Genomic DNA, 27,763 nt, shown 5'->3' on the forward strand with positions numbered 1-27,763 from the left:
AATTGAATTGAATTGAATTGAATTGAATTGAATTGAATTGAATTGAATTGAATTGAATTGAATTGAATTGAATGTGTCACTTTGGAGGCAAAGGTTGAAGTTTTCACTCTGAAGCACAATTACAGCAAATCAAATTGGAGCTATGCTGTCTGCTAGCCAGTCAACTCTTACATTGGGGCAGGCCAAAAACAGACAACATGAAGGAAAAACTGATTGTTGTGATCTGTAAATGGACCGTCATGCCCAACTTGTAGGCAGAGAATTATAAGAGTTATCCAGGCAGGAATCATTAAAAAGAAAATCTCTTTTTGGAGCCTCTGCCTCGTTCCTGATGTAATTATGGCAGCTGAGATACATAGTGCGACACTGTACAATAACTTCCCCACATATTCTGTAATTATATATTTTCGGTGGATAAACAAAGAAATTAATTATCATTATGCTTCACATGAAGACTTATGAAACAAAAAGCCCAGATCAGCAGAAGAGGGACATTAAGATAGCATGTGTGGCTGCATCACGCAGAAAGAAACTCATCCTTCTTCAAAGCTTCAAAACCTTTATGCTTCAACAAAAGCTCCGATCACATTTACCGTTAAGTTTACTAAAACACATGGGCCGATGAGCCACTTTGAGTTTGTCACTTATCAAAATGTGACATACAGTCTTTGACAATCTAGCTGCAAAGTACCTGATAAGAGATTTTAACTCAATATTCCAAGTTTATGTTAAATAAAAAGCAATTGTTTAATAAAATGCAAGGCCTCGACATCACTCCCTGGTGCGCCAATGTCTGGAAATTTTAGTAAAATGCAGAATTTAAAGTCATCTTCCTTTTTTTCCGGTGGAGGACCGTGGCCTCGGATTTGGAGGAGCAAATTCTCATGCCAGCCACTTTGTACTCGGCTGCAAACCGACCCAGCACATGCTGATGGTTCTGGCCCAACCAACGGAACAATGTCATCTGCAAAAAGCAGAGATGAAATCCTGTGATTCCCTAAACTGGACCCCCTCCAGCCCCTGGCTACGCCTAGAAATCCTGTCCATAAAGTCTATGAACAGAACCAGTACCAAGGGCAGCCCTGCCGAAGTCCAAAATGCACTGGGAACAAGTCTGACTTACTGCTGGCAATGCAAACCAAACTCCTGCTCCGGTCCTACAGAGACCAAACAGCCCTTAGCAGAAGGCCCAGACCCCGATACTCGCGGAGCACCCCCATCACAATACCACAAGGGACCTGGTGGATGCCTTCACCAGATCCACAAAGCACATGTGGACAAGTTGGGCAAACCATAAACCCTCAAGCCCCCTGCGGAAGGTATAGAACTGGCTCAGTGTTCCATAATTGGGACATAAACCACATGGTTCCTCCTGAATCCGATGTTTTACCATCAGCCGAATTCTCCTTTCCAGTACCCTGGGGTAGACTTTCCCAGGGAGGCTGAGAAGTGTAATCCTCCTATAGTTGGAACACACTCTCCGGTTCTCGACCGGAAAAGGGTGGCGTGCCCCCTCCGGGTGGGTGGAGAAGTCCTGCCTCAGGTGGAGGAGTTCAAGTATCTCGGGGTCTTGTTCACGCGTGAGGGAACGATGGAGCGTGAGATTGACGGATTGCTGCAGGGTCCGCCATAATGAGACCAATGTACTGGACTGTTGTGAAGGAGCTGAGTTGAAGCTCTCGATTTACTGGTCAATCTACGCCCCTACCCTCACCTATGGTCATGAACTTTGGGTAGTGACCGAAAGGACAAGATCGCGGATACGAGATGAGTTTCCTCTGCAGGGTGGCTGGACGCTCCCTTAGAGATGAGTTTCCTCCGCAGGGTGGCTGGACGCTCCCTTAGAGATAGGGTGAGGAGTTCGGTCACCCGGGAGGAGCTCGGAGTCGAGCCGCTGCTCCTTCACATTGAGAGGAGTCAGCTGAGGTGGCTTGGGCATCTGTACCGGATCCTCCTGGACGCCTCCCTAGGGAGGTGTTCCAGGCATGTCCCACCTCCCTAGGGAGGTGTTCCAGGCATGTCCCACCGGGAGGAGACCTGGGGAAGACCCAGGACACTCTGGAGAGTCTGTCTCTCGGCTGGCCTGGGAACGTCTCGGACTCCCCTCGGAAGAGCTGGGAAGTGTCTGGGGTGAAGAAGGTCTGGGCATCTCTGCTGCCTCCGCGACCCAATTCCGGATACGCGGATGAAGATGGATGGAAGTTTTTTCCTTTTTCCTTTTTATGAGTTGGCTTTTATATGAATGTCGAATCTGGACTTGAAATGAATTGGATTAGTTGAACAGCGCATTGAATCTATTGAGTTAGAACATAATGTATTTAACTTTTTTGTTTTCTAAGGTGTCTTGAGATTATTTTTCCTCTCAAGTCCATTATCTCAGAAAGATTGTAATTATATGTGATATTGAACCTGATGAAAGTCCAAATTATCTAATTGCCAGAAGCATCCATTGTTGAAGAACTGCCACAATGCCAGAAAAAAACCTTTTTAATCCAGTGGAAAAAAACAACAATGCATGCTCTTCCTAAGACATACTCTAGGCATGAGTAAGTAAAAGAGGGAGGGAAATAAAAGTACAGATTAGGTATTTTTTTTCCCCCACACATTACCCAAACACAAAAAAACCACTACCTGAGCGTGACACTTTGCTGTGGTGACTTGCGGTTGCCAAACTTCCACCAACTCCAATGACATCACTACTATCATAGAAATCAAAGACTTTATTACATTTTGATTCTAAAGATGATACAATAAAAAAAACACATTTTTGGGAACTGAAATGGCATTTTTGGTCAAAGTGTTCAAGCAGTTCACGCTACACAAACTGTTACTGCGAGTCAAAGAGACAAGCCACAAAACTGCATTTATGAGCTATAGATCCTCGGGTGAAAAAACATCAAAATAAAATAAAATAAACATGAACAGTCAACTATGCGACTGCTGGTAGAAATAAGAGCAAATTTGAATTGCTACAAAAGCTGCACTTTAGAAACTGCGAGTGTGTTAAATGAATGTCCTTTGACGCAAGAATGGTGCTCATCATACATATTTGTCATCTTTAAAATGTCAAGGCAAAGCTCTGAATCGAGCATCAAGTACTGATTGTTTTTTCACCATCTCACAAATGTTTGGAAAGCAGTTAACTTTTTCAGTGTTTATGAATCACCATTATATTGTAGTTGAGTTAATTTGCTCCAACCTGAGAGTCACAGCTACATGCTACAGATGTGGAGCTCAGTGTTTTGAATTGTATTCATTTTTTAATGTTCATGTTTGAGTATTACTACCCTGCATGTTTTAGGTGTTTCCCAGCTCCAGCACACCTAGCTCAAATTAAGGGATCATTGACAGACTTATGCAGACCTTGATGGCAAGCCAAAGAGTTGATCCATTCTTTTGAATCAAGTGTGTTGGCACAGGGAAACACCTAAAACATGCATGGCAGTCGTACTAAAGCACCAATCAACTAATTTGATCCAGACCCCCAAAGCTTATTTAGTACACCCATCACAAACTGACAATTCAGGATCAGAAACATGTGGCAAAGAGGTGCCGAACGAGGTGAGGTCCTGGGTGAGGTTCTGGGGGTCTGGGGGCCAGCAGAGCCAATGGCCGAGGTCCTCTCTGGCTAGGGCGAAAGCAGAGGCCGAGGCTGAGATGTTGGCAGCGGCATAGAGACCGAGCATCGGAGCCATCGCTGAGACAGGACACAGTGTGACCGGGACCAGCAAGGAGACAGGATGCGAAGCATGGGGGACCACCAAGGAGAAAGCATGGGGTTAACTGGAGGGCAGGGTGACTGTAGAACCATGGGAACCCAAGACTCTACAGAGGGTCAGGTAAACAGGTAAACTCTGTAACTGAGTCTTTGGGCCAGTCCCAATCCCCCCCTAGTCCTACTTTTCAGCACTAACCCTAAATTTTGTGCGTTCCCGTGAGGGTAGTGGTGTCCCAATTCCTCTTTGCATGTAGGGGGAGTGGACATAACGAGGGTTAGGGAGTATCAATCTAGCCATTCACAGTGAGGGATTTCAGATGCGGACTTCGTGACCGAGGGCCAGAAAAATTTCCCAGAATACTTTACGTCATCATTTGCAGACTGAATCAAAAAAAAAAACATGGCGGACATTTCAAATTTTTAGTGAATAAAATCAATATTTTGAGTTAGTTTCTGCATAAAAATGCGTTTTGATCACATTTCTAGCGAGAAATATATATTTTACTTTCATAATATTCACTCAGTGAATATACATAATCACTCGCTTGCCCGTTGTTGCGAAGATCTCGCCAGAATAAAGGCTGATTTATGGTTCCGCGTTACACCAACGCAGAGCCTATTGCATAGGTTACGCGGCGATGCGCGCCGTACCTACGCCGTACCTACGCCGTACCTACACCGTAGGCTCTGCGTCGATTTAACGCAGAACCATAAATCAGCTCCCGACCCGGCGGATCTTCTCATCCCGAAAACATTGCAGCAAATTTCTTAACAGGCGTTATTTGGATAAACTGAGCCCAGGTTGGGGATCTTAACGGTTACTTTTACGCCTGAAAAAATATTAAAATTTAATAAAGTGGCATATTAACAGCGCTACAGTGGAAATTAAAACAGCTTTTATCTCTGTGCTTCCTGATATGGTGTGACGTATGTGCAAACGTAACTACGCAGTCGCTTACGTACCCGAACGTAAACCACGCAGTGACGTAGCAAGTGGTGTCCCAATCCCTAGGGAACATTACAAGGGCCATACGCCTGTGGCTTCATTTTTAGGGCTAGTGGTAGAAAGTAGGGGGGGATTGGGATTGGCCCTTTGTTTGATAGTAAGGTCCTCTTCACGAGCCCCTACACAAACAGTCTCCTACCCAAGTCTGTAAATCCAGTTATGGCCCAAATATGAAGGAAAAGTCTGCAGCCTCCTGCTGCATTTGCTTGATCTACACTGGTTACTAGCTCACCCATGCTGTTACAAACCGTGAGGTAAGGGGGGCCAAATGCAGGAGACGGAGGCAGCAGGAGAAAAAACAATATAAAAGTCCTTTAATGAACAAAATGTGCTGCTGCGTGGGAATCTAAAAATAACAATAAAGTCTCTGCTACAAGAAGGGGAAGACGAGACAATATAACAGGCAAGATGCAGGTGGGAACAGTCAGGATCGATGGGACCAAGGAAGGCCAAACTAGAACTTAACAAGCCATGAGATAGATTTTCAAAATAAAACAGGAACTGGTTTATCAAAATCTGAAAACCCACGAAACAGAAGAAAAGAATTCCCAGACACGAAAAAAAAACCCAATTCGTGACGGCTTTTTTGAAGGCTATAAGAATATGATGAATTAAGCTTTGCATTTTTTCTGCGTGATAAATCTCGAGTGTATGCAAGGAGCCTGGTCAGATTTTTATCACGACTCACTGCGAGCATGATTGTTTACATCAGCCTACCTTCACCGTATCTGCGGCCCATTCAACTCATCTACTTGACTGTAAAAATATCAGACATCGGTCTCGGTGTCAACCACAGGACAAGCTGAACTGAAAGCGTGCGTTTGTGCCTGATGCTGGATAAAATATCTGCCAAACCTTTCTCCATGCACTGAGAGGGAGACAAACAACTTTACAGGCACAAAACTGATTTGTTTTTTGTTTTTTGCCCCCCGAGCATCTCATAAACTGTCGGGGTGGACGCAAATTATATGTTGAAATGATTTCATAAATCAATAATGCAGACTCTGGTGCGTATTGAATCAATACCTTTGAAAAAGAGTGAAAGAAACAGTGGGCAGTTTTTAATTTTTTTTAAATAAATCATATGTAATCTGGATTAATCAATGTTTTTTGACCCACCACACCCCATATCTGCCATATTTTCTAATACAATGCTCTGGATCTGCCCAAACTGCAGGTCAAATTCATCGAAGCAGCACTGCGTATACTAGGGGTGGGCAAAAATATTGATACGGCAATATATCGCGATACATAGTCTCCCGATACGATATCGATATTCAATGTATGTATCGTGATATATTGCCGTATCAATATTTTTGCCCACCCCTAGCTGCACTTTATTTTGTGATTTCAGTGTGGGTGAGACACTGCATTTTATTTTTGTCATTTTAAGTCAGGGGCAAGTAGCTGTACTGTATTTTTGTGATTTCAACTTCAGTGTGGGTGAGACACTGCATTTTATTTTGAGTATTTTGTATCTAAGAATAATGCACACACTGCATTTTTCATTGTGTTTCAGTGTGTTTTTTCATGCAAATATGTTGCATAATTAAAATGGAAAGTTCGAATTACATTGTTTTGACTGAGTCTGTCCAATGCATTATCACTAACATCTGATGTACATGTATACAACTTAAGATGTGTAATGCATTTTAAAATTTTTCTGTGAACTACGTAGAATATCGCGATATATCGGGATATATCGCATAATCGGGATATCGCAATTTGTATCGTATCGTGGCTCAAGTATCGTGATGCGTATCGTGAAGAAAAGATCAGTGAAAAGCAAGCACCTTTAAAAAGTTTAAGCACTGTGACCAATTTGCCACCAAAATAAATAAATACAGAATATAACATACATACAAAACAGACATACAAAATTCAAAACCTTTTCTCTTTGTTTAAAAAAAGGAAAAAGAGCAGACCTCAAAGTAAAACTTCACAGAGCTATAGTCTAAAAGACCCCGGCATCTATCTGAGCACACAATCTGTCACAATGGAGCATTCAGACTATGTGGGTCTATTACCGCCTTAAAAAAAACTTTCTACAGATGCAGTCTTGCAAACACAGGAAGTTTTATTCAGAGAAAGTAGGAGGAACGTTGCAAGATAAGGCTTTTTTTTTTCTCCGCTTATAAAAAGGTAAAATTATTCTATAAAAGCATAAAAACATTCCTCATTATTTAATTCAAGTAATGCAGCAATAATAATAAAACCAACAATTCAATTTAAACTTTAGTTTAAATCTAGACAAGAAGAAGGAAATCGGTGTTGGGTCAATTTTGACAATAAGGAATTTATATTCTGCATTATCTTTCAATCGATGGAAAAATCTGTTGCAAAACAAACAACGGCAGATGTTGCACCTTGATATAAAGAGCTTATCTGAAGAGTAAGCTAGGACTTGATGTGGAAACAGCAGGGTTGCCCCGAGATAGTGACAAATTCCATGGATTGAAATTTCCCCACCCCCAACTCCTGAAGCCGCCCCAGAACTGAAACCTATGCAGTGAAGCGTTTCTGGGTGAGCAACGGAGAAAAACTGACTATTTTGTACAATATGACAACCGAGAGAAAAAGGAGAGGTTTCTGAACCTCTGTGACCTGGGATTCTCGAGGGGAATCCCCCACCTCGCGTTGGCGTCTGAGAGAGACCCTTCCTTTGTTTCTACCGAGTGACTGACGTCACAAGATGTATTTCTATCTGCAGCCAGTCAATCTTGAAGTGTTGTGTAATCTGATGCAATGATCACCAAAATAGAAACTTTCACCCGTTTTACTTTTGCACAAACTTTAAAAGAAAAATCACACGTTTGTGCTCTGTTGGATCTTGTACCAGAGCACCTCTCAAATGTTGCCCTTCAAACTGTATCTCGATGTCGGTTTATGTTAAATGTACACTTTCCATCTCTTTATGAGACACATTTTTGAAATGTAACAATCATGTGCCTAAAATACCCCCCCCCCATCTCTCCACCATCTCTCCCCCACCCCCGAATCAAAACCAAATGACACTTTTGGCCCTTTTGGCCCCGGATTCATCAAAAGAGCAAGTGTCCCGGAAGTGATCATTTAACCACAGATATCGTGCTACGATTACTGATAAAAGAAGATAAAGTGACTAAATATTTTTTGCCCACCCGTTGTTAACTCTGGGTTTTTCATGAAGCAGTTGGTGAGGGAAAAGTGCACCATGATTAATAGGAAAAATGTAAATCTCCCTATAAGAAAATACCTGAACCAACCCACTCTTTTTTTCTTGTTTTTCCCTGTAGCACCGTGCTAATAAGGGCTGTGTCGCACGACCAAAAGAAAGGTTTAAACTTTAAAGATTAAACAATGAATTAATGCTTCTGTACAACCTCTGGAAATGCTCTAATCATGTCTGCAAAAGTCCAAACTCCCGCTCACAACTGAAAACTGAAAAAGATTTATGTATATATAATACATTTGTGCACAGGGATGAGCAGGAGAATATATCTGTCTAGTAATAATTATGTATTCATTGTCTCCAGATTTAGTCATTGCGAATGTTAAATATAATATTCAGATAAAGAAATATTATCTTAAATGCAAGTTCATTTTGAAACCATGCATTGTGCAAACTTAATGAAGTTGTTATTGACCTACTTTTAATAAAACACGCCATAATGACAAAGCACCACTTTTCACCAAGATTTCCTTATTTGAATATTATATTAAGCATTGAGCACAAGCATTTCCGTCCATAGTAGCCAGTTTGATGTTATAAATAAGCAACCAAAATATTAACCATAAGCTCCTTTATTTATGACACATCTGTGCATTATATCAGCAAAACAAAACAATCGCATGAAATTATAGGAGGCTTAGAAGTCCATCTGAAATGCAAAGTCCTCATTTAAAGATTAAAATGAAAAAAAATTTCAGGCCAATCCTAGAAGCCTAATGATGTAAAAAAGTAAATAACAAAAGTGAATAACAAATAATGTGACAAATGTGGCATTTGCACCCTCGTCCTGGTAAAAATTAGAGAGTCATCTTAAATTAGATCATCTTAAATTGGATCATCTCCCAAGTTTGGTAGATTTTAAAGCTAGGATCAAGGTCTATCTGACTACTGAATGCACATGTTCTTTTATCGACCGTTGAGTGATTATACTGTAGTGATTGCCAAACTGTTTTAGCTGTTTTTTATGCCTGTTTTGTTGATGTTGTTCAATGTTGTTCAATGTGTAACTGATGTGGACCTATTGTGCTGCCTTCTTGGCCAGGACCCCCTTGCAAAAGATATTTTAATCTCAATGGGATTATTCCTGGTTAAATAAAGGTTAAATAAAAATAAAAAAAAAATGTGACAAAGATTATCAGTGTGCAAAACTGGCAAAAAATCCGAAGTAGTAAAAAACATCTCCAACAGAGATTAACATGTACAAACACTGTCCAATGAATCATTAACCAATTGAAAAACTACCAAGCATCTTAAACTTTTATTAATTAACAAAATGCGATATGTAAACCGTGTTAGTTTCGCTTGCCGGCCGCCGAACGGAAGTGACGCCCGATCGATCGGGACAACACTACTTTCCCCCCCTTTTTTGAAATATGACCAGGGGCCACATAAAAGCTCCTGGCGGGACACAAGTGGCTTGCGACCACTTAGCGGCCGGGTTTTGCAGTGTAGTAAGCAACAAGTGCAGCTTCCTGCCCCTTGATCACTTGTGCATGTGATGGGCTTTAATAGTTATTGAACTCAGCCATACAGTCAAGTTCAATCAAGTTATACGAAAGACTATTTCAAAAATGAATGAATGCCATTGTATGTAACTATACTGATTGATTTAAAAAAAAAAGTATTATTGGTTCATTTTTCGTCCCTGATGGGAGGAACATGTTCCAAGACGCCAGGATGCATCAGACTGAAATTGTGCAAGAATGGTTCAGGGAGCATGATTCGGGCGCCATTTGCACGACAGAGCCCGACATCGACCTCACAGATAGTCTTGTGCTCATACGGTTTCATCCTGCGAGTGCAACAGTATCGTGAGTTTCTGGCTTCAAGCAGGAAGCCGACGCGGTCCCTTAAAAATGATTCACATTACTGGACTATGCGTATCGTTCATGAAGGCACATTTAAAAGCTTTATTCAGCACGATCCATACACATCTACTGCAACAGTTTATCCGTCAGACTCAACACACTCGCTCAATTTTAAGGCTTTATGTATCAGGAATATCATCATGCCCTGAATAGGTCTGCTTTCTACATTTGGGGTCACGTTTTGTGAGAGAATACAGTATTTCATCCATCATTCATCATTTACCTAATTTTAACACTGGTCTTTTATAGGCAGTACTGAAGTTGAGGGGGGATGAGGGGGGGTGGCATCCCCCCCTGAAATAAAAACGGTCAAAATCATCCCCCCTGTAAAACTGCCATCCCCCCTTTCCATCCCTTATGTCATTTCATCAATGAATGTGGTTTTACTGCTATTTCAACATTTAGAGTCATCACCAGAAAAATAACTTATTTGACAATTTTCACCTGTTTCAAGTCAAGTTTCACTTGAAATAAGTAGGAAAATCTGCCAGTGGGACAAGATTTATCTTCTCATTACAAGCAAAAAAATCTTGTTCCACTGGCAGATTTTTCTACTTATTTCAAGTGAAAATCTACTTGAAACAGGTGAAAATTGTTGTTTTTTCCATTGATGAATCTTGTTTTAAGTGTAATGAGATTTTTTTTACTAAAATGAGACATTTTAACTAGAAATAAGACAAATATTCTTGTTAAGAGTTTGAGTTTTTGCAGTGATCCATGTTACTTATCCTGTGAAGGACAGAGTCATATTGATAAGTTCAGAAAAGTGTTTTTTATTGTTGTGTTTTGATGTATTTGATGTAAGCCCAGTGGATATTTAAAGCTTACAGAAGGCTGCATTTAACTGCTGCTATGTCATTCCTGCAGTATTTCTGCATGTGTTTTGGTCACTGCTATTATTTGTAATATATTATATTATTTGTAATCAGCACAAATTATCTGTCCCCATATGATAAAATCCACCATACCCCCTGATTTTCTTTTACAACTCGAGTACTGTTTATATGACTGCATGTACCATGACAGTATAACTTATACACCGTCATCCAAGAATAGATCTGTAGGTTACGACTTAACGGTAATGAATAATATGTAATAATAAATCGCTGCCACATGTCACAAAGGTAAGTTGCTCAATCTTCACAGATATTTGTAGATTGTTGAAAGTGACACACTCAAAAGTTTTTGACGGATCCTTTGACTCATGACTCATCGTGAAAGCCACCCACGACAATTCTAATTATTTACATAACTAATTATTTACTGATGTTTAAAAAACATCAACGAATGCGTCCTCCAACTGTCCATCTGTACTTTAAAACGCTATCACGTACACTTTTAAAATGTGACATCAGTCTGTCTGTGCAACTTTGGTACGTCTTCCACGGCATCTGAACCACGATCACAAAAGTGTGTGATCATGGTTCAGCAGCAATGGAAGCAGAGATAAACCACCAGAAGGCCGAGGGGGTGGCAATACACCAGCCACAAAACAGGAAAAAGGATCATGTGGAAAGACTGAGTTCACAGAGAAACCGGCAGCAACAAAATAAAGACATTTAGTAAAATAACTGAAAACCTAATATACCTATTCAACTGATACGAAGGCACACTTTCTTAGAGACAAATATGTGTCAAGTAATGAAGTACAAATACTTTGTTACCTTACTTAAGTAGAAATTTTGGTTATCTATACTTCACTGGAGTAATTATTTTTCAGACGACTTTTTACTTTTACTCCTTACATTTTCACGCAATTATCTGTACTTTTTACTCCTTACATTTTAAAAACAGCCTCGTTACTCTATTTCATTTTGGCCTTTAAATAAAAACTATCCAGTTAAATTGCTCCATCCGGATAGAGTGAATTTGGTTGTGGTTGTTTCAGATGTTCTTGTCCAGTTTTGTTCTTACATCCGTTCCCTCAGATTCCTGCAACTAAACTTGGATGTACATTCCAATAAAGGTTAGGATAAATGATAACATGCCTCTGAAGTTTGACTTTTTGCACCATTACAAGACTTATAGGCAACTAGTCATCATATCTCCTGCTCTCTGAAACACACGTTAATGCTCAATAGTACACATATATGGTTCTTTAATATATTTGCATTATACTAAGATGCATTCATTTTCAATGGCTTTTGTCCTTAATGGCTTTTTTCCCCCTTACATTACTTTTACTTTTACACTTTAAGTAGTTTTGAAACCAGTACTTTTATACTTTTACTTGAGTAAAAAACTTGAGTTGATACTTCAACTTCTACAGGAGTATTTTTAAACTCTAGTATCTATACTTCTACCTGAGTAATGAATGTGAATACCTCTGCAAATATAAAGCATGAAATCAACCTCAACAAATCATTGCATCAACCCAATCACAGACTTCACAGTTTGCATTTGAAGCAAGACTTTACTTTCAATACACTTGTAATAAACTTGTGATAAAAAAGTTATGACTGTCTTCACATATTTGAAAAAAATAAAATAAATGAGCTCTCATAGCTTTGACAGCTTTGAAAAGGGAGCAAGAAAACCCCTTTGCATGACAAACTGGTGAGCCAACCTAGTTTCAGAAGAGCTTCATGATGAAAACTGCGCCACGACAGGCCACTCGAGGGATTTTACCACGCCGTAGTAGAACAGAGAAAAAAAAAATCCCAAGAGTCATGTAAAGGGAAAAACAATGCTGTATGCATAAGGTGATGCACAACCAATCCAGCCCACCCTTTCCACTTCACATGCATAAAAAGACCCAGCAGAGGTTAAGTAAACCAATTCAACACTTTCACTGAACAAGTCTCTGACCACACTGACACCGACAAAACTTCAAGATGAACATGAAGGACTTTATCAGGATTGCCTTTTGTATCACCGCCGTGGCTCTCACTCTCTCTGTCTGTCGACCACTCAGTTTTGAGATTGGAGACTTCAACATCAGACCCATGAAGAGCATCAAATGTGTAAGTCATTTGAGGTCAGGCATTTGCCATAACCCCCTTTGCATCCACTTGTGATCCTTTCTAATTCAATTTAATGTTTCCTTCTGCCCATACAGGATTCCAATGTGAAGTTGTACAGTCCAACAAATGTTGAGGTAAGGCCGTGTTTCATTTATCAACATCTGTACAAAATATGTTGTGTTGAGTTTCTTGTCATCATAAAAAACAGTTTCTTGTCAGTCAAACTAGAAAATGTAGTATTCATTTAAACTGTGCCATGTGACAAGTACAAGTAAGCTTGGTGAATAATTTGTCAGCATACAAGTCATGTTTGGTACCCCCCTCTCTCGCCCTCCCCGGATCAAAGAAGCGTAAAAACAGCCGGCTTCTGTAGAGCTTTCAGAAACCGCATGCAGAGGTTCTCTAGTACAGGAAATGAGCTTGCGATGTGTTGATATGTCACACAGCTGTGTGCCTTTGGTGACTTTACTACGTGCAGCCGCAATTCTGTCTCAGTCAAAGTGGTGAAAAGGAAGCTAAGAACACCTCTCTCTCACTAACAGGACGAATGCTTCACGAGCGCGCTGGAGTGTATCCAAGAAGAGCTGAAAGTGGTCCAGGTGGAATGTGAAGACACCGACCCCATTTACATGGCCAATGTGACCTTGTACCACGCGATTAGAATCCTCAAAACAGAGGAAGGCGGCAATGTGAGTATTACCTAACTTTCTGTCAGAAAAAAAAGAGCGCATCATTTAAAAAAAAAAGGAGACAAAATGAGAGTTGCTTAAGTTTACTTATCTGATTTGTCTTCTCTCTAGACAAACCCCACTAAATGCGCCTGTGAGAAGTGGAATCAGGTGTCTTTCCACAACTTTCTGGACAATTTCGAGTCTTTGCTCCAGGAAGAAAACAGCAAAAATGCAATGAAAGGCCAATAGCCAAGGCATCAGCTGTACTGAAAAACACTCAAGATCATCTCAACTAGCAACGAAGCAGCAAAGAATTGGTGACCTTTGTCTTTTTAAAGAATGTATTAACAGATTTCCTAGATTTTCCTGCATGTAATTTAATTTTACTAATGTTATAACTCTGAACACTGCTCTGAATTATTCACTCGTATAAATATGTCACTGTAAAAGGCAGAAAAGGCAGCTAATCGATGTCCTTGGAACATGTAATGTATCACACAATGTGTATTTATTTTGGTCACATAGTTTTTCTAAAGACCTTAAAGTTCTCAGACTACCAAGAACCAAGATAATGTATTTGAAGCAAATTCTGTGATTTTTATTTATATATTTATTTATTTCTTATTTATCTGTTATTATCATTATGTTGTATGCTGGAGCTCTAATTTTGTTATAATGCAATAAAGTTATACTGTACTTTACAATTTTTTTCATTTCATTTTTCATTTAATTATTTATTCAAACAGGTTGAAACAAAAACAAAAAAATAATCAGAATACATATATACCGAAAAAAAAAACATAAGCAAAACAAAGCAAATTAAAGAGACAAATCTATATGTAGATAAATATTTCCTGCTTGAAAGGGTGTAGGATGAAGTTTCAAAAAACTTTTCTAGTCCTACCCCTTCTAATGTTCTGTTTTTACAATTTCTTCATTTCACAGAACTTCTAAAAGAAAAACATAAAAGAAAATAAAAAGTGGTTCAGCTGATCAAGGCACTTTGGTCACTGGCTGTCAGTTCATGTGTCCATTTCCGTTTTGTATCCATAAAGAGTATTGATTTTAAAGATTTGTTTAAACTTACTTAGTGATTTGCATGATTTCATTTCATCTTTGCAGTTGTTCCACAGATTAACTCCCTTCACTGATACACAATGGGTTTTGATGTTTGTTCGTACATGCTGTTTTTTAATTGTTTTTTTATTTGCGTATTGCCAGGGATTACTATATACCGACAAATGTATTCATTAGTTGTTCTTTTACCTGATTCTCTTTTTGGATAACCCCAAGTTATCTAATACATGACACTTATTATAGGAACATTTTCTTTCATGACAGGAGTCCTGAATGTGGGGGAGGGCTCAGTGTGGAGGCTTTTATTCCATCAAACTAGTCACTGTACATCCGTCTGAGTACAGAAAATAGACATTGTCAAGTCATTAAGTAACTTCTGCATCCGGTTCTGGAGATTCCTAAGGTGCCCAGACGTTCATGCTGATGGGGAGACAAACTTTACTTCTCCATACCCGTCTTCGGAAAGACAAACGTTTTGGAACGGCAGTCAAATAATAATTTATTAAAGGTCAGTTTAAGTTAAAGTTGTTCTTTCTTCCAAACTTTTAACTCAACTCAATATAACTTTATTGTCCCTGAAGGGCAATTGGTTGGTTGTGTCTGTTTTTTGATGTTTTTCTGCACAAACAACTGACAGCAAATCCTAAAATGCCGTGTGCACACAACATAAGATCATAACAACGATGAAAAAATGAAAAAGACCAACATAAAGAGTCGTCAATAAATTTAATAAATTCTTACAAGGACCATAAGTAAACTTCAACTTTGGATCCCTGCCAGCGAGTCTTAAAAAAACATCCACCCTACTCTACATTTCTCTAGAGGAGGGGATTCTACAGCTATGTTTCAGACCATATTTTTTGTTTTAACTTTGTAATTCTCCCTTTCTTAATCAGAAATGACACTTTTAGCAGACTGCAAGTCCTCATTTTCTTGCAGTATGTTCCTGTTTTTGTCAGTTATTTTGTATAAAAGCATCAGCTGAATACAATGCAGTGTAAATAAAAAATTGGAAGTCAAAAAAATTAAATAAAAACATTGGGGCAATACTAAGTACCCCCTCTCTGCTTCCATAGGATTTAAGAGGTAAGTTGCAGAAAGATCATCAGCCATAGATGATCTGATACTCCGGTGAGTAGACCTCTATAAAAGCAGCCGTCTGGAGGGTTGATCGTTTTCAGGATTTACGTGTGTGATTAAAATATATTTATTTATAATTTTATAAAGAAAGCCTGGTAACCCTTGCTTTTACAGTACAGTAATAACCAGGTAATAACACTGTAATTACCTAGTAGTACCTTGTATTTACAAGGTGATTACATGGTAACTACCGGGTAATTTACCCAGTAAGTACTAGGTAATTATTACGTATTTTCTTGTACCATGTAATTATGTGTATTTACCATGTAATAACATGGTAAATACCTGGTTGTTTAAACTAAACATTACTAGGTAATTACAAAGACATTAGATGGGAACTATGAGGGAAATTACAGGTATTTACTAGGTTAATATTGGTAACTACCAGTCAATTTACCATGTAATTACTCTGAAATTACATGAAGTACCAGGTAATTACTAAGTATTTTTCTGCAAACTACCAGGAAATTATAACCTATATTTGAGGTAGTTACCAGCTAATTACACTTCAATGACCATGTAGTTACCTTGTATTTACTATACATTTCATGGATAACTACCAGGTATTTATCCATTCATTATTGATTTATGTATTATCAATGGATTGGTGCAGTTACCCCTGAGGGTGTAAATGACTCTATTGACCTTGTAATTAACCTGATAGTTACCATGTTTTACCTGGCAATTGGCAGGTACTTACCTTGTAGTTACTTGCCCAGTAATTCTATTTCCTAAGTATTTACCCAATAAGTACAGACATTTTTACCTGGCTTTTACTCAGTAATTAAAGTGAAACTGGACTGTAAAAGAAAGCGTGTGTTGTTTCCATAATATTACCTGGTACTTCCTCATTAAGTACAGAAATAATTACCTGATATTTACCCATTAAAGGCATTCTCCCTGATCTGGAAGAGCTAGCAAGAATTTTGAAAGAGGCACCTGTAAGCCCCGCCCATTCGGTCCGAATGATACGGATTGGTCCAGGTCCAGGAAGGGAAAGAACCAATCAGATGCCTTCATTTTAAACCACGCCCCCCGCCCTGTCCCATGCGCGCACTCGCTTCCAGCCCCCCCCCCGTGTCCACTTCCCACGGGTCCTCCTGGGCTCACAGTGTACCACTGTAACCCCCCTCCCTCCCCTCTGCCACGGAGCCCAGTAGTTATTTCCAGAGCGGGTCGGTCCCGCTGTGTGTGACCGGGGAGCAGAGCCGTTAGCCGTCCGGGCTGCTGCTGCAGGACTCTCTGCCTAGCAGCAGCTCCTGCAGCAGCAGCGAGCGGGGACACGAAGAGCCGCCGCAGCCGTGAAGAGCCGCAGCAGCTCCGGCTCGGAAGCTGTATGGGGTCCGTGGGGATGTAGAGCGGAGAGCGCCGGTGCACGGCACGGCAGCGCGGCTGGCGGAGCGCTGCGGTGCCGTGCTGGCTCTGTTGCCACAGCTACGCCGTAGGGTACGCCGTAGAGCCTGCAGCGCTCCGCCACCCGCACCGGCGCTCTCCGGGATGGAGACGCCGGTGGGCAGGATGCACGTTTGGGTGGGCACAGCCCGCCCCCCTGCCCCCCCTAAAACCGGCCTCACTTACAGGTGAATGAGACATGGGGTAGTTTTGCTGTAAATGTGCTGTCCAAAATGTTTAATAATCGTATGCGCGTTCGTGTTTGTGGGGGCGTGGCTTTGGACGGAGCGCTCGTGGGTGGGGGCGGGGGCTGCGGGGCTTAGAGGAATCGCCACTTTCAAATCTTGCTAGCTCTAGGAAGTTGCATAGAATAACTTTAATTGAAGTGAAACTGGACTGTAAAAGAAAGCGTGTGTTGTTTGCTGAAAATCCACATCCATCTGATAAACATCCTAAAACCCAATTTGATTCTTTTGTATGAAAATGTGGCCATGGCAATGAGAAGGTTAACGTTTTTCATGTTTCTAGTACAGTTAGTGTATACTCAGTATAGTCACAATGTAGTCAAAGATGGTAAACCCCCCCGTGTGTAAGCAGCCTTTCTGCTACGTCATCAAACTTCCTTGGAAACAGATTTGCCTCTGAAGTTAAAACGTTTCTCAACAGACTCGAGCGCAAACATGGACGGAGCAAAATGGAAGGAGTTTCAAAGCTCAAAGGGACAGTGTTGCCAGATTACAATAATTATCGGATTTGTACGTATTGTGTACGATCGATTTGGAAGCGGATTCATTTGTTCGTAACTCATTTGGTGTTTTGTCACGTTTTATTTGTTTTATCCTCACGTTCTCTCACACATACACACACCTCCAAAACCCCACCAGCAACCTTGTTTTTCATTCAGCGTTGTAGCGGACGATCATTTTAGACAAAATACGATAGTTTCTGGCTCTCTGAACGATCTGAATTTTATTTTTCGTATTTTGCGAGCCAGTTATAGCGCTCTCTCCCACTGGTTGGCTAATAAACTCCTCCCCCTTTATGTTTATTCCTGGAAAAGAATTTTTTTTTTTTCCCATCTCGTGCACTTTTTTGCTCACTCCTTGGATATTCTCACAAAACGAAAAGTAGTTAGCTCTATTAAAGTGTCAGCAGCAAGAGCACAGGCCCGAGTGTGTGTGGGGGCGCCACACACAAAGAAATGTGCACTTAGCTATAATCAGGTATGATATTGCACCACATCTCTCAGAGAATGTGAAAGACTGAAGAATATTATTTTCCCCAGTATTACCAAATATAACAATTTAAAAAAAAAAGAAAAAAAAGAAATTGCTTGTCGTCTGAGAGCAAACACTACGGCATCATCAGACCCATGCACGAGCTGTCCTTTCATCTTTGTTTATAAACTTCCAGCTATCTCTACTATTTGAACCATTTGACAGCAGAATTATGAACTTGAATTAAATAAATTACTAAAAACTAAAAAGTACCATTATTACCTGCATTAGAGGCACAAATCCTGAGACTTGATGCTGTTATTTCCCAACATTGACACATAAACAGTAACCTTAAATAAACTTTCCAAATGGACTTGATGAGATGAGTAGATACGTTGGTGGGTGGTAGAGCTTCAGACCAACCTGAGATTTGTCATAAAAAGGTATTTTTACACCTCATATAAGGAGATCCAAGAGGACCAGTTCATGAAAAAGAAAAGCTTTTTTTGTCCCTTCTTGTCCAGGGAGAGAAATGGCTGGTGTAAAAAGCTGGTGTAGTTCTGATCCGGGCTCCCGTTTACTAGAACACACACCATATTCTGAACAGCACAGTAGTGAGAGCTACAGCTTTGAAGCCTTTTCACCGTTTAACCACATCAGACGAGTTACACATCCTGTTTATCTCTAAACCTACTATCATCACCTCAATGACTGAATGATACCAGAGGGGAGAAAAAAAAGTAAGCTGGAGTGCAATTTTTTTATCGTTTTAAATAATCTGTTTTGAAAAATGGAATCTCAGAAAAATTTAATTGTTGCATTTAAAAAAAAGTACGCCGTTTAAAAAAAAAGGAGAAAAGTAAAGATATTAAAGATGGGACCAAAAAGAAAACCCCTTGAGCATCATATTTCTGACACCATGAACACAATTTTGAGTTTAAAAACAAAATGGTATCGAAACAAAACCAGCCTTTCAAACTCTGATTTACAAACTGTTTATTAATGTCGTGATATGTTTAACAGGAGGGGAGGTTCTGTCATTTTGGTAAAAATATCGCTTCCCTTACATACATCGTTAGCCCCCATGACCCTTAATCACAATCCAGAACCAAAAATAGTAGAAATGCAGTGGTTACAGTTGGAAGAAAAGCATTTTCTTTTTGTTCATGACACACTGAGCCTCTTGTGTTGTACCACTTAATGTTTTATTTCCTTTTCCCATCTATTTGGACTAAAATAGTTCACAAGACATGCATGACTGCACAACAGAACTGCAAACAGACTCTCTGTGATTCTCACAAATTAGAAAAAAAAAAAAAAGAAAAATGCATTTAACTGTCAACCATTTCCCTAAAGTGGAAAAAACATCAAACGCTCCCTGGAATGCTGCACCAACTCTTGCAAACACTGCACAATTATTATGACAAAGCAATGGCATATGAAGCAACAGGTAAGTGTGAAACCCAGTGCGATACATACAAATTAAACGCTTCATCCCCAAGCACAAATTCCCTGGTTTCCGTGGTAACTCCATCTGCTTGCCAAACCGATACGCGTGGACGCCACTCCATTCTCAAGGCTGGAGCGTAACACTAAGTGTAAATGCGCTGCATTGCATACACAGGAAACCAAAACATTTCCTGTATGTGTACAGGAGACAGTAAAGAAACATTTATTTTGGGAGGGTGGGGGTGGTCAGGTCTTAGATGGCACCATACAGCTTTTAGAGCCCGCGATGAAATTAACTAACTCACAACCCTTTTTACCGTCTCTTCAAGCTTACAATAGCTAACTACTCTATCACACTTTAAGGAAATAGATGCACATCTGCATCTATTTTTGGTTCTTCTTCACAGGAAATGGACATTATTGTTACTGCTGCCTCCATATCTGAATCAAACTCAATGGTTTTATTTCTCTAACTGGGTTCATTGGCTGCACCTGTGAAGCTGTAGATGAAAAGTTCTGGTTTGCCCAACTGGAGCTCACGAACTGCCCGATTGGGAGGTGATGGTTCCTGAGGAATTATGTTGCCATGTTGCTGGAGAGTGTGACAAAGTAAATCTGCAAAAATGTTCAGGGTTGGTTCAAGCACCAAAAAAAAAAAACATTTACGAATTCCAGGATGCAGGTTTGCCAACGGGACACTGATGTGTTTGTGGCCCTGAAGGTACGTGACAGAAATACCTGACCCCCCCCCCATTAAACTCACAACCAGTGAGAGTTAAACAAGAGTTCTAACCAGCATGCATTGCTGGTTAAACCATGTTCCATCATGTTGAGTCAACCCACGCTGCAGCGTTTTGCAGTACTTTACCAGCATTTTCCAACTTTCTATAACAAATTTATTTGGGTTTAACTTTAACTCAGTCTCCATTTTACGCTGTGACTCAAGACGGTTGAGTCATAACAGTCCTCTCACTTCTGGTACCAGACAACAGTTGCTATGGCTGGAGTAGATCAGCTCACCTGAAACTACTTTGCTCCGTTCACTTTTCCTCTCCTGATAATAAGACTCTCGCAGCGCCCTGCTACGTTTAATTTTTAACATTTTTTAAATAATTTCTTAATTTCCTTTAAAGCTTGAAAATCTCTTTATTAAATAACATTTTGTGATTGGTTTGATCCGCTTTGTTCCAGCGCCGTGTAAATACAAACTAGAACAAAACTATTTTGTGACAATTACAACTTCAAATACTTTTCAGCATTAATAACAAAGGTAACTGGCCAAACTACCAACACTGGAAATGCAACAAATTATGTAAACATACATAAATATTAGTATAGGAATTGAAGGAAGTAACATTTGAAATGCAAAAGTTACATTTGAACTTCCTCCTTAAAAAAAAAAAGAGACTGATATTGGTTTTTCTTTTCAGAAACCACAACAGAAACTTCCACCGGGATAGCCTCGTCCCACAACTCTGAAGTAAATCTTAATGGAGATCATTTGACCTTAGCTTTTCCTGGTAACGTGCTTTTATTCACATGCTGAAATTGTCACTGACGGAAACTTTCTCCAGCCAGGAGCCGAAGCCTTGCTGAGACAAGTACGCGCGGAGCATGCTCTTGGCCTCCTGGTACGGCTTCGCCATCCTCTTCACAGACACACAACAACACACATGTTAGAAGACATTCAGACATATTGACAAAATATTAATCAAATTAAATTTGCAAATATGAATATCAGTTCTGCTATGCCTGCTGTCCCTCAGACTCTTGGGACTGACAACTAGCCATCACAGGGCAAATAGTCTAATACTACGGTGGCCGAGACCAGCCATTGCTGAAAATTAAAGAAACGCTGCAAATAAAAAGAAAAGCAGCTGCAAATTAAAGAAACGCTGCAAATAAAAAGAAACGCAGCTGCAAATAAAATAAACGCTGCAAATAAAAAAAAAACATGCAAATAAAAAAAGCCACAACGGAAGTTAATTACCGGGGACTATTTTTGCTGATGCACCGGTGTTTTTTATGTGAGAGGAGAAGAAGAAGACGAAGAGGACGTAAGTGAAAAGGAAGAAATAAGAAGAGCGAGGAATAAGAACAACGTCGAATGAGAAAATAAATGAAAAGGTTAGTGTTCAACGTCGCTACGTGTAATTTTTAATGTGCAACATCGGTGCATCAGCAAAAATAGTCCCTGGTAATTCACTTCCGTTGTGGCTTTTTTATTTGCGTCGTAATTTTTATTTTATTTGCAGCGGGGTTTCTTTATATTTGCAGCGTTTCTTTTATTTGCAGCAGCGTTTCATTTTGTTTGCAGCGTTTATTTTATTTGCTAAGCGTTTATTTTATTTGCAGCGGCGTTTCTTTTTGTTTGCAGCGTTTATTTTATTTTCTAAGCGTTTATTTTTTTTGCAGCGGCATTTGTTTCCGTTTGCAGCGTTACTTTTATTTTCAGCAATGGCGGGTCTCGGCCACCATATATTACACTTCAGGTAAAAGTTTTCAGTTTTAGTACCAGTTTCCTGTCCGCTGTGGGGATTTTGAACAACTTTGAATGAACCACAATGACTCAGACAAAACTGATCACGACCGACTTCTCTTCGGTGTTTAAAAGAATAACTTTGTGGTTCATCACGAGCAACAGGGCGGTTCTAGTGGAGACACTGATTTTCATACCTTTGCTTCTCTGTAGGAGCTTGTGGCCAGCAGGTCCGGCCTCTTGGCTTCTTTGGCCACCAACTTGAAGCGGTGCACCATTGCTGCTTTGCACAGACGGCTCGCCAGAGCAGACCCGCTCTTAAATGGAGATCTACAACAAGGAAATAGGGTTTCTCTTTAGGTCAGATACGAGCAAAGACAAAGACAGAAGACGAGGGACATCCCTAGAGAGCTAGTGAAGAAATGTTATTAAATCTTCCAAAGGTTTTACGTGATAATCTGCCAATTACATTTACTAGTAGCTCAGTTCAGAGGCCACATTAACCTACTCTGTACACACAAAGTGGCACCATGAAGACTGTTTTTGTGTGCATTTCTTTTTTTTTTGGGGGGAGCAAATTTGCATATTCTAGATTGATAATCACTGAAATCTGCAACAGTCTACTAATCTGTTCAACTACTGGCAAGCAATGAGAGCAGGAGAAACTTTTACTGCTCCCAAACTGGTTGGCACCAAAATACCTTTAAGCTATGTGACAAATATCTCCTAATCAGTGTTCATTTAACATAAATGCATTAAATATGAGAAAACTCATGTCAATTAGACTTGACTTGACTACACAACCACATGTAGCTGATCATTGGAACTGCTTGTGGTTAAAACTTTGGACTGTAGGGATGATACGCTTATAAACTTTTACACTTTACATATAAAACAAGTCTGTTTGCCGGAAATACTTTAGATTTTAAATACTGGCTGAAGTCATAGTGAAGATGGTCAGCCGAAAATATTGAGGTTTTCTTTCAGTTCAAAATTGTGGTACCAATTCATATGGTTCAATTTACTGTGCAATGAGCACCGAAAATTAATTAAGTCCTTCTGCTTACTGTGTTTCTGTCCAAATGTAATCATGGAACCAATGATGGGGAAAAAAATCTTTTAAATCACTGTTTGAAATTCCAACTCTGATAACATTTCACAAGTTTTTATCTGTCTGCTTCGCCTTTTGTTGAGTAATATTGCTAAAAATAATATACTGGTAATGAAAAGCAATACTTGTATTAATGCTTGTATCAATAAAATGCTATGATACCCAGACTAGTCCCAATAAATAACATTGTGGGGATGTTGCAACCCGATGAAAACTGAGCAAAAGTGTCACTCCTGTTGTAGTTACAGTACCTCCTTACACTTATAGCCCTCAGCAAGATGAAAGAATACCAACAGTCTGAGACTGCTGGTAATAATTATCAATGGCATAATTTAAAGTCCCCACCCCCCAATAAATAAATACATAAATAAAAATTCATTTTTCACAACAGCTCATTTATGAAACTGGATCCCTTGTCCCTTTAATATTAACTTCTGAATAGAAGACTATAACTCCAACTTTGTGTACACACACTTCCCCTGTATATTAAAATCATTAAGAGATGATCAAAATATGAATAAAAAATAAAATGTGCATTAAAATCTAGGAAATATAATTATTTTACACCCATGTAATAGCATGTTCCACACCATAAAATGTGACTTCAGTGTTATTTCTTTTTTCATTTTGTGAACTTTGTGCTAACGCGACAACACATAACCACAACCTTCTCTCGTCTTTCTGTGCAAACATCCTTACTCTTCTACGGTCTTGCCCTCAAGGCCGTCCACGACTTCCACGGAGCCGTCTCCGTCGCTCCAGTTGAGCCCCCTGGTGTGCTGGGGACTACCGGAGCCGTACGTGGCCACCGAGGGCACCAGGCCGATGTGAGGCCTCATCATGCAGTAGAACATGGGGAGCTGAGGCGTGATTCCCTCCACTCGCTCGCTCACCGAGAACTCCACGCCACGGATTTCACTGCAGCAGGAGTCGCCTGTAACAACACATCTGGATGAACTCGCATAATTATTGTAGCCAGTTTATTTTGCATCCTTCTCCCTAAATACAACAACACACCCCTCTCCCCTTCCCTCTCTCATATGGTCAATAAATTACATCATTCAAAATCATTTAACTTCTTTTCAAATATGCCTATCAATACTGGAAAAAATAAATAATAAAGTAAATAATCAAGTCCTGCATAAGCACATTCATTAATATAGTAGATGATTCAGATCATTAGTCCAATAAAGGCAAAAAATCCAAAAAGGGTCCCCAAATAAGGTCAAAGTCTAGGTTTTTTTCTAACGGAATACAGTATTTTTTACTATATGATTCAAGTTCATTGATCCACTGTTTGGGTGCTGGGGTTTTTTCTGATTTCCAGTTTTTTAGAATAAAAGTTTTTGCCGCGGCGTCTGCAAGCAGAATTAAGTACTTTTTATGATAAGTCATGTTTAACAAACTGATATCTCCCAGTATCCAGACTTTAGGATCAAGAATATGGGATTTTAAATTTCCTGCTGAGTTTCTTGACTAGAGAAATGTCATCATTGCTGCATTGCTTAATTTTAAAAAGGATAACAAAGTAAAGTGGAAGAAAACCACAACAAATGTACTGAACAGTGTAACTGCAAGCGTTGGCTAGTTTGTTCACAGCATTGATCAAAATACTTTTTTTTGTTTGTTTTTTCCTGCATTTGTAGATGACGGACGAGGGGAAAATAAAAAGGTCATAACTTGCCTATGAGGATGCTCTGGACATAAACGGGCTCAATGAAGTGGCTGAGCAAGGCTCCCTGGTATCCCAGCACCTGCCACTGAGTGAGCTTGTCTGTGGTCGACATACTGGCCATCTTGAAAGCAAAATGATCAACGGACGATGACAAACATGGGAACACCTTTGACATAGGAGGAGAAAGAAACAGTGTGTGGTTAAACAACGATACTACATCCGACATCTGCATTCCCAGAAGTGAGCGTTGCGGCACCTTACCTTGCCCGCCACCAACAGGTGCAGGCTGATGTCTTTGTTGTGTTGCCATGCCGACACCGACTGAGGGTTCAGATGCCTAAACACAGCAAAGAGCTCAATTACATTTACCTGTATGCAGTACTTGAGTTGTAAAAAAAAAATAAAAATCAGGGGGGATGGTGGATTTTATCATATGGGGACAGATCATTTGTGCTGATTACAAATAATATAATATATTACAAATAATAGCAGTGACCAAAACACCTGCAGAAATACTGCAGGAATGACATAGCAGCAGTTAAATGCAGCCTTCTGTAAGCTTTAAATATCCACTGGGCTTACATCAAATACATCAAAACAACAATAAAAAACAGTTTTCTGAACTTATCAATATGACTCTGTCCTTCACAGGATAAGTAAAATGGATCACTGCAAAAACTCACAATCTTAACAAGAATATTTATCTTATTTCTTAGTTAAAATGTCTCATTTTAGTAAAAGAATCTCATTACACTTACAACAAGACTCATCACTGGAAAAAACAACAATTTCTCACCTGTTTCAAGTAGATTTTCACTTGAAATAAGTAGAAAAATCTGCCAGTGGAACAAGATTTTTTTGCTTGTAATAAGATAAATATTGGCCCACTGGAAGATTTTTCTACTTATTTCAAGTGAAAATTTACTTGAAACAGGTGAAAATTGTCAAATAAGTTATTTTTCTGGTGTTATTTTTCTGGTGATGACTCTAAATGTTGAAATAGCAGTAAAACCACATTCATTGATGAAATGACATAAGGGATGGAAAGGAGGGATGGCAGTTTTACAGGGGGGATGATTTTGACCGTTTTTATTTCAGGGGGGGATGCCATCCCCCCTCATCCCCCCTCAACTCCAGTACTGCCTGTATGATACCACTGTAGAAGAAAGGTCAGGGAAATCTTACAACCTACAGATATTACTAATCCCATTGACTCAAGACTTAAATCTTGACCGTAAACTTGGAGCAGCTTTTACGAATAGGACAAAGTGAGCTGCAGTACATGCTCGCCACTGCTTTTTACCTAAACTGAGCATTTTGTAGGACTAAGCATGCTGTGCACACACGAGGAACAGCACGAAAAGATGAGACAATGGCAAAGCCTGTTCATGACAATCTGCTGGTTCCTGTTATCTTTTTCCCCTTCATCAAAGAAAAGTGTCTTACATTTGGTGCAGAGTACAGGAAGTGAGAAGAGTGTGGCTTTTATTCAACATGAAAATGATTAGAAGTTCTGTTCTTCAGCCGAATCAAAGCTACAAGTGCAAAGCATGCTTTAATATCTTTAATGTAACAATATGAGATTTATGCGACCACCATCATCAGTTGAAAATGTGAGCTTCATTCAGCAGAACCATTAAAATTAGCCCATGTGTCAGGAGTTTTCACTTACTTCAGGCCTAAAAAATACAGACATAACTGATCCAGTACTCATGAGAGCAACAGCTGTGAGCATAAGTTAAGAGGCGAGGAAACAAACGTACAGTTTGGAGGGGACTTGATTGGCCCCCTTTGGCAGGAGGTTCATGTAGAGGTGAAGGCTGAAGCCGCTCTTCAGCGTGAGGAGACTTCTATCGCTGTTGTACTGGAAGATGGACTTTTCAGCCAGACTGGTGTTTTTGCTGTAAAACATCAGCAGGTGCCGATACAGATACCTGGAAACAGAACACAAGAACCAGACACAACGTGCAGTTGCGTATATGAAGACCTGCACTGTTTGAATCAAAGTCCTTCATCTCCTCTGCACACCGAAAAACATCGATAATCCAGAAGACTTCTAGAAACGTTAAAATTAATACACGATTTTTTAATCCCTTAAGGGAATTCAATTCTTTAAACACATTGCTGCAATAATCATTGTGTTTGCTACGGTGGCCGAGACCCGTCATTGCTGAAAATAAAAGTAACGCTGCAAACAGAAACAAATGCCGCTGCAAATTAAAGAAACGCTGCAAATAAACAGAAACGCATCTGCAAATAAAATAAACACTTTGCGAATAAAAGAAAAGCTGCAAATAAAAACAAACGCCGCTGCAAATAAAAGAAACGTTGCAAATTAAAAAAAACAACGCAAATAAAAAAGCCACAACGGAAGTGAATTACCCAGGACTATTTTTGCTGATGCACCGGTGTTTTTTTACGTGAGAGGAGAAGAAGAAGACGACGAGGACGTAAGTGAAAAGGAAGAAATAAGAAGAGCGAGGAATAAGAAGAACAACGGACGAGAAAATAAGTGAAAAGGTTAGTGGTCAACGTCACTACGTGTAATTTTTAATGTGTTAGGCCATAAAAACACAGGTGCATCGGCAAAAATAGTCCCCAGTAATTCACTTCCGTTGTGGCTTTTTTATTTGCGTCGTTTTTTTATATTTTCAGGGTTTCTTTTATTTGCTAAGTGTTTGTTTCTGTTTGCAGTGTTATTTATTTTCAGCAATGGCGGGTCTCGGCCACCGTAGTTTGCTGTTGAAATAAGTATACCGTATATATAATAAGACACCAAATTCTTC

General features: G+C 39.7%; 1 protein-coding gene across 1 annotated transcript in view; it reads right to left on the bottom strand.

Moving 5' to 3' along the window:
* Nucleotides 1-21,247: 21,247 nt before the first annotated feature.
* The window catches only part of adad1 (adenosine deaminase domain containing 1 (testis-specific)), a 102,627-nt gene continuing 96,111 nt past the window's right edge, over nucleotides 21,248-27,763 (bottom strand). Inside the window, exons 12-17 of the mRNA XM_061726491.1 lie at nucleotides 26,741-26,911; nucleotides 25,239-25,314; nucleotides 24,987-25,143; nucleotides 24,002-24,236; nucleotides 22,389-22,521; nucleotides 21,248-21,361 (exon numbers count right to left, since the gene is read on the bottom strand). Of these exons, the coding sequence (XP_061582475.1) occupies nucleotides 21,248-21,361; nucleotides 22,389-22,521; nucleotides 24,002-24,236; nucleotides 24,987-25,143; nucleotides 25,239-25,314; nucleotides 26,741-26,911 (886 nt within the window). The remainder of the gene's footprint in view (nucleotides 21,362-22,388; nucleotides 22,522-24,001; nucleotides 24,237-24,986; nucleotides 25,144-25,238; nucleotides 25,315-26,740; nucleotides 26,912-27,763) is intronic.

Source organism: Cololabis saira, chromosome 7 (assembly GCF_033807715.1).
Source record: "Cololabis saira isolate AMF1-May2022 chromosome 7, fColSai1.1, whole genome shotgun sequence".
Classification (NCBI taxonomy): Eukaryota; Metazoa; Chordata; class Actinopteri; order Beloniformes; family Belonidae; genus Cololabis; species Cololabis saira.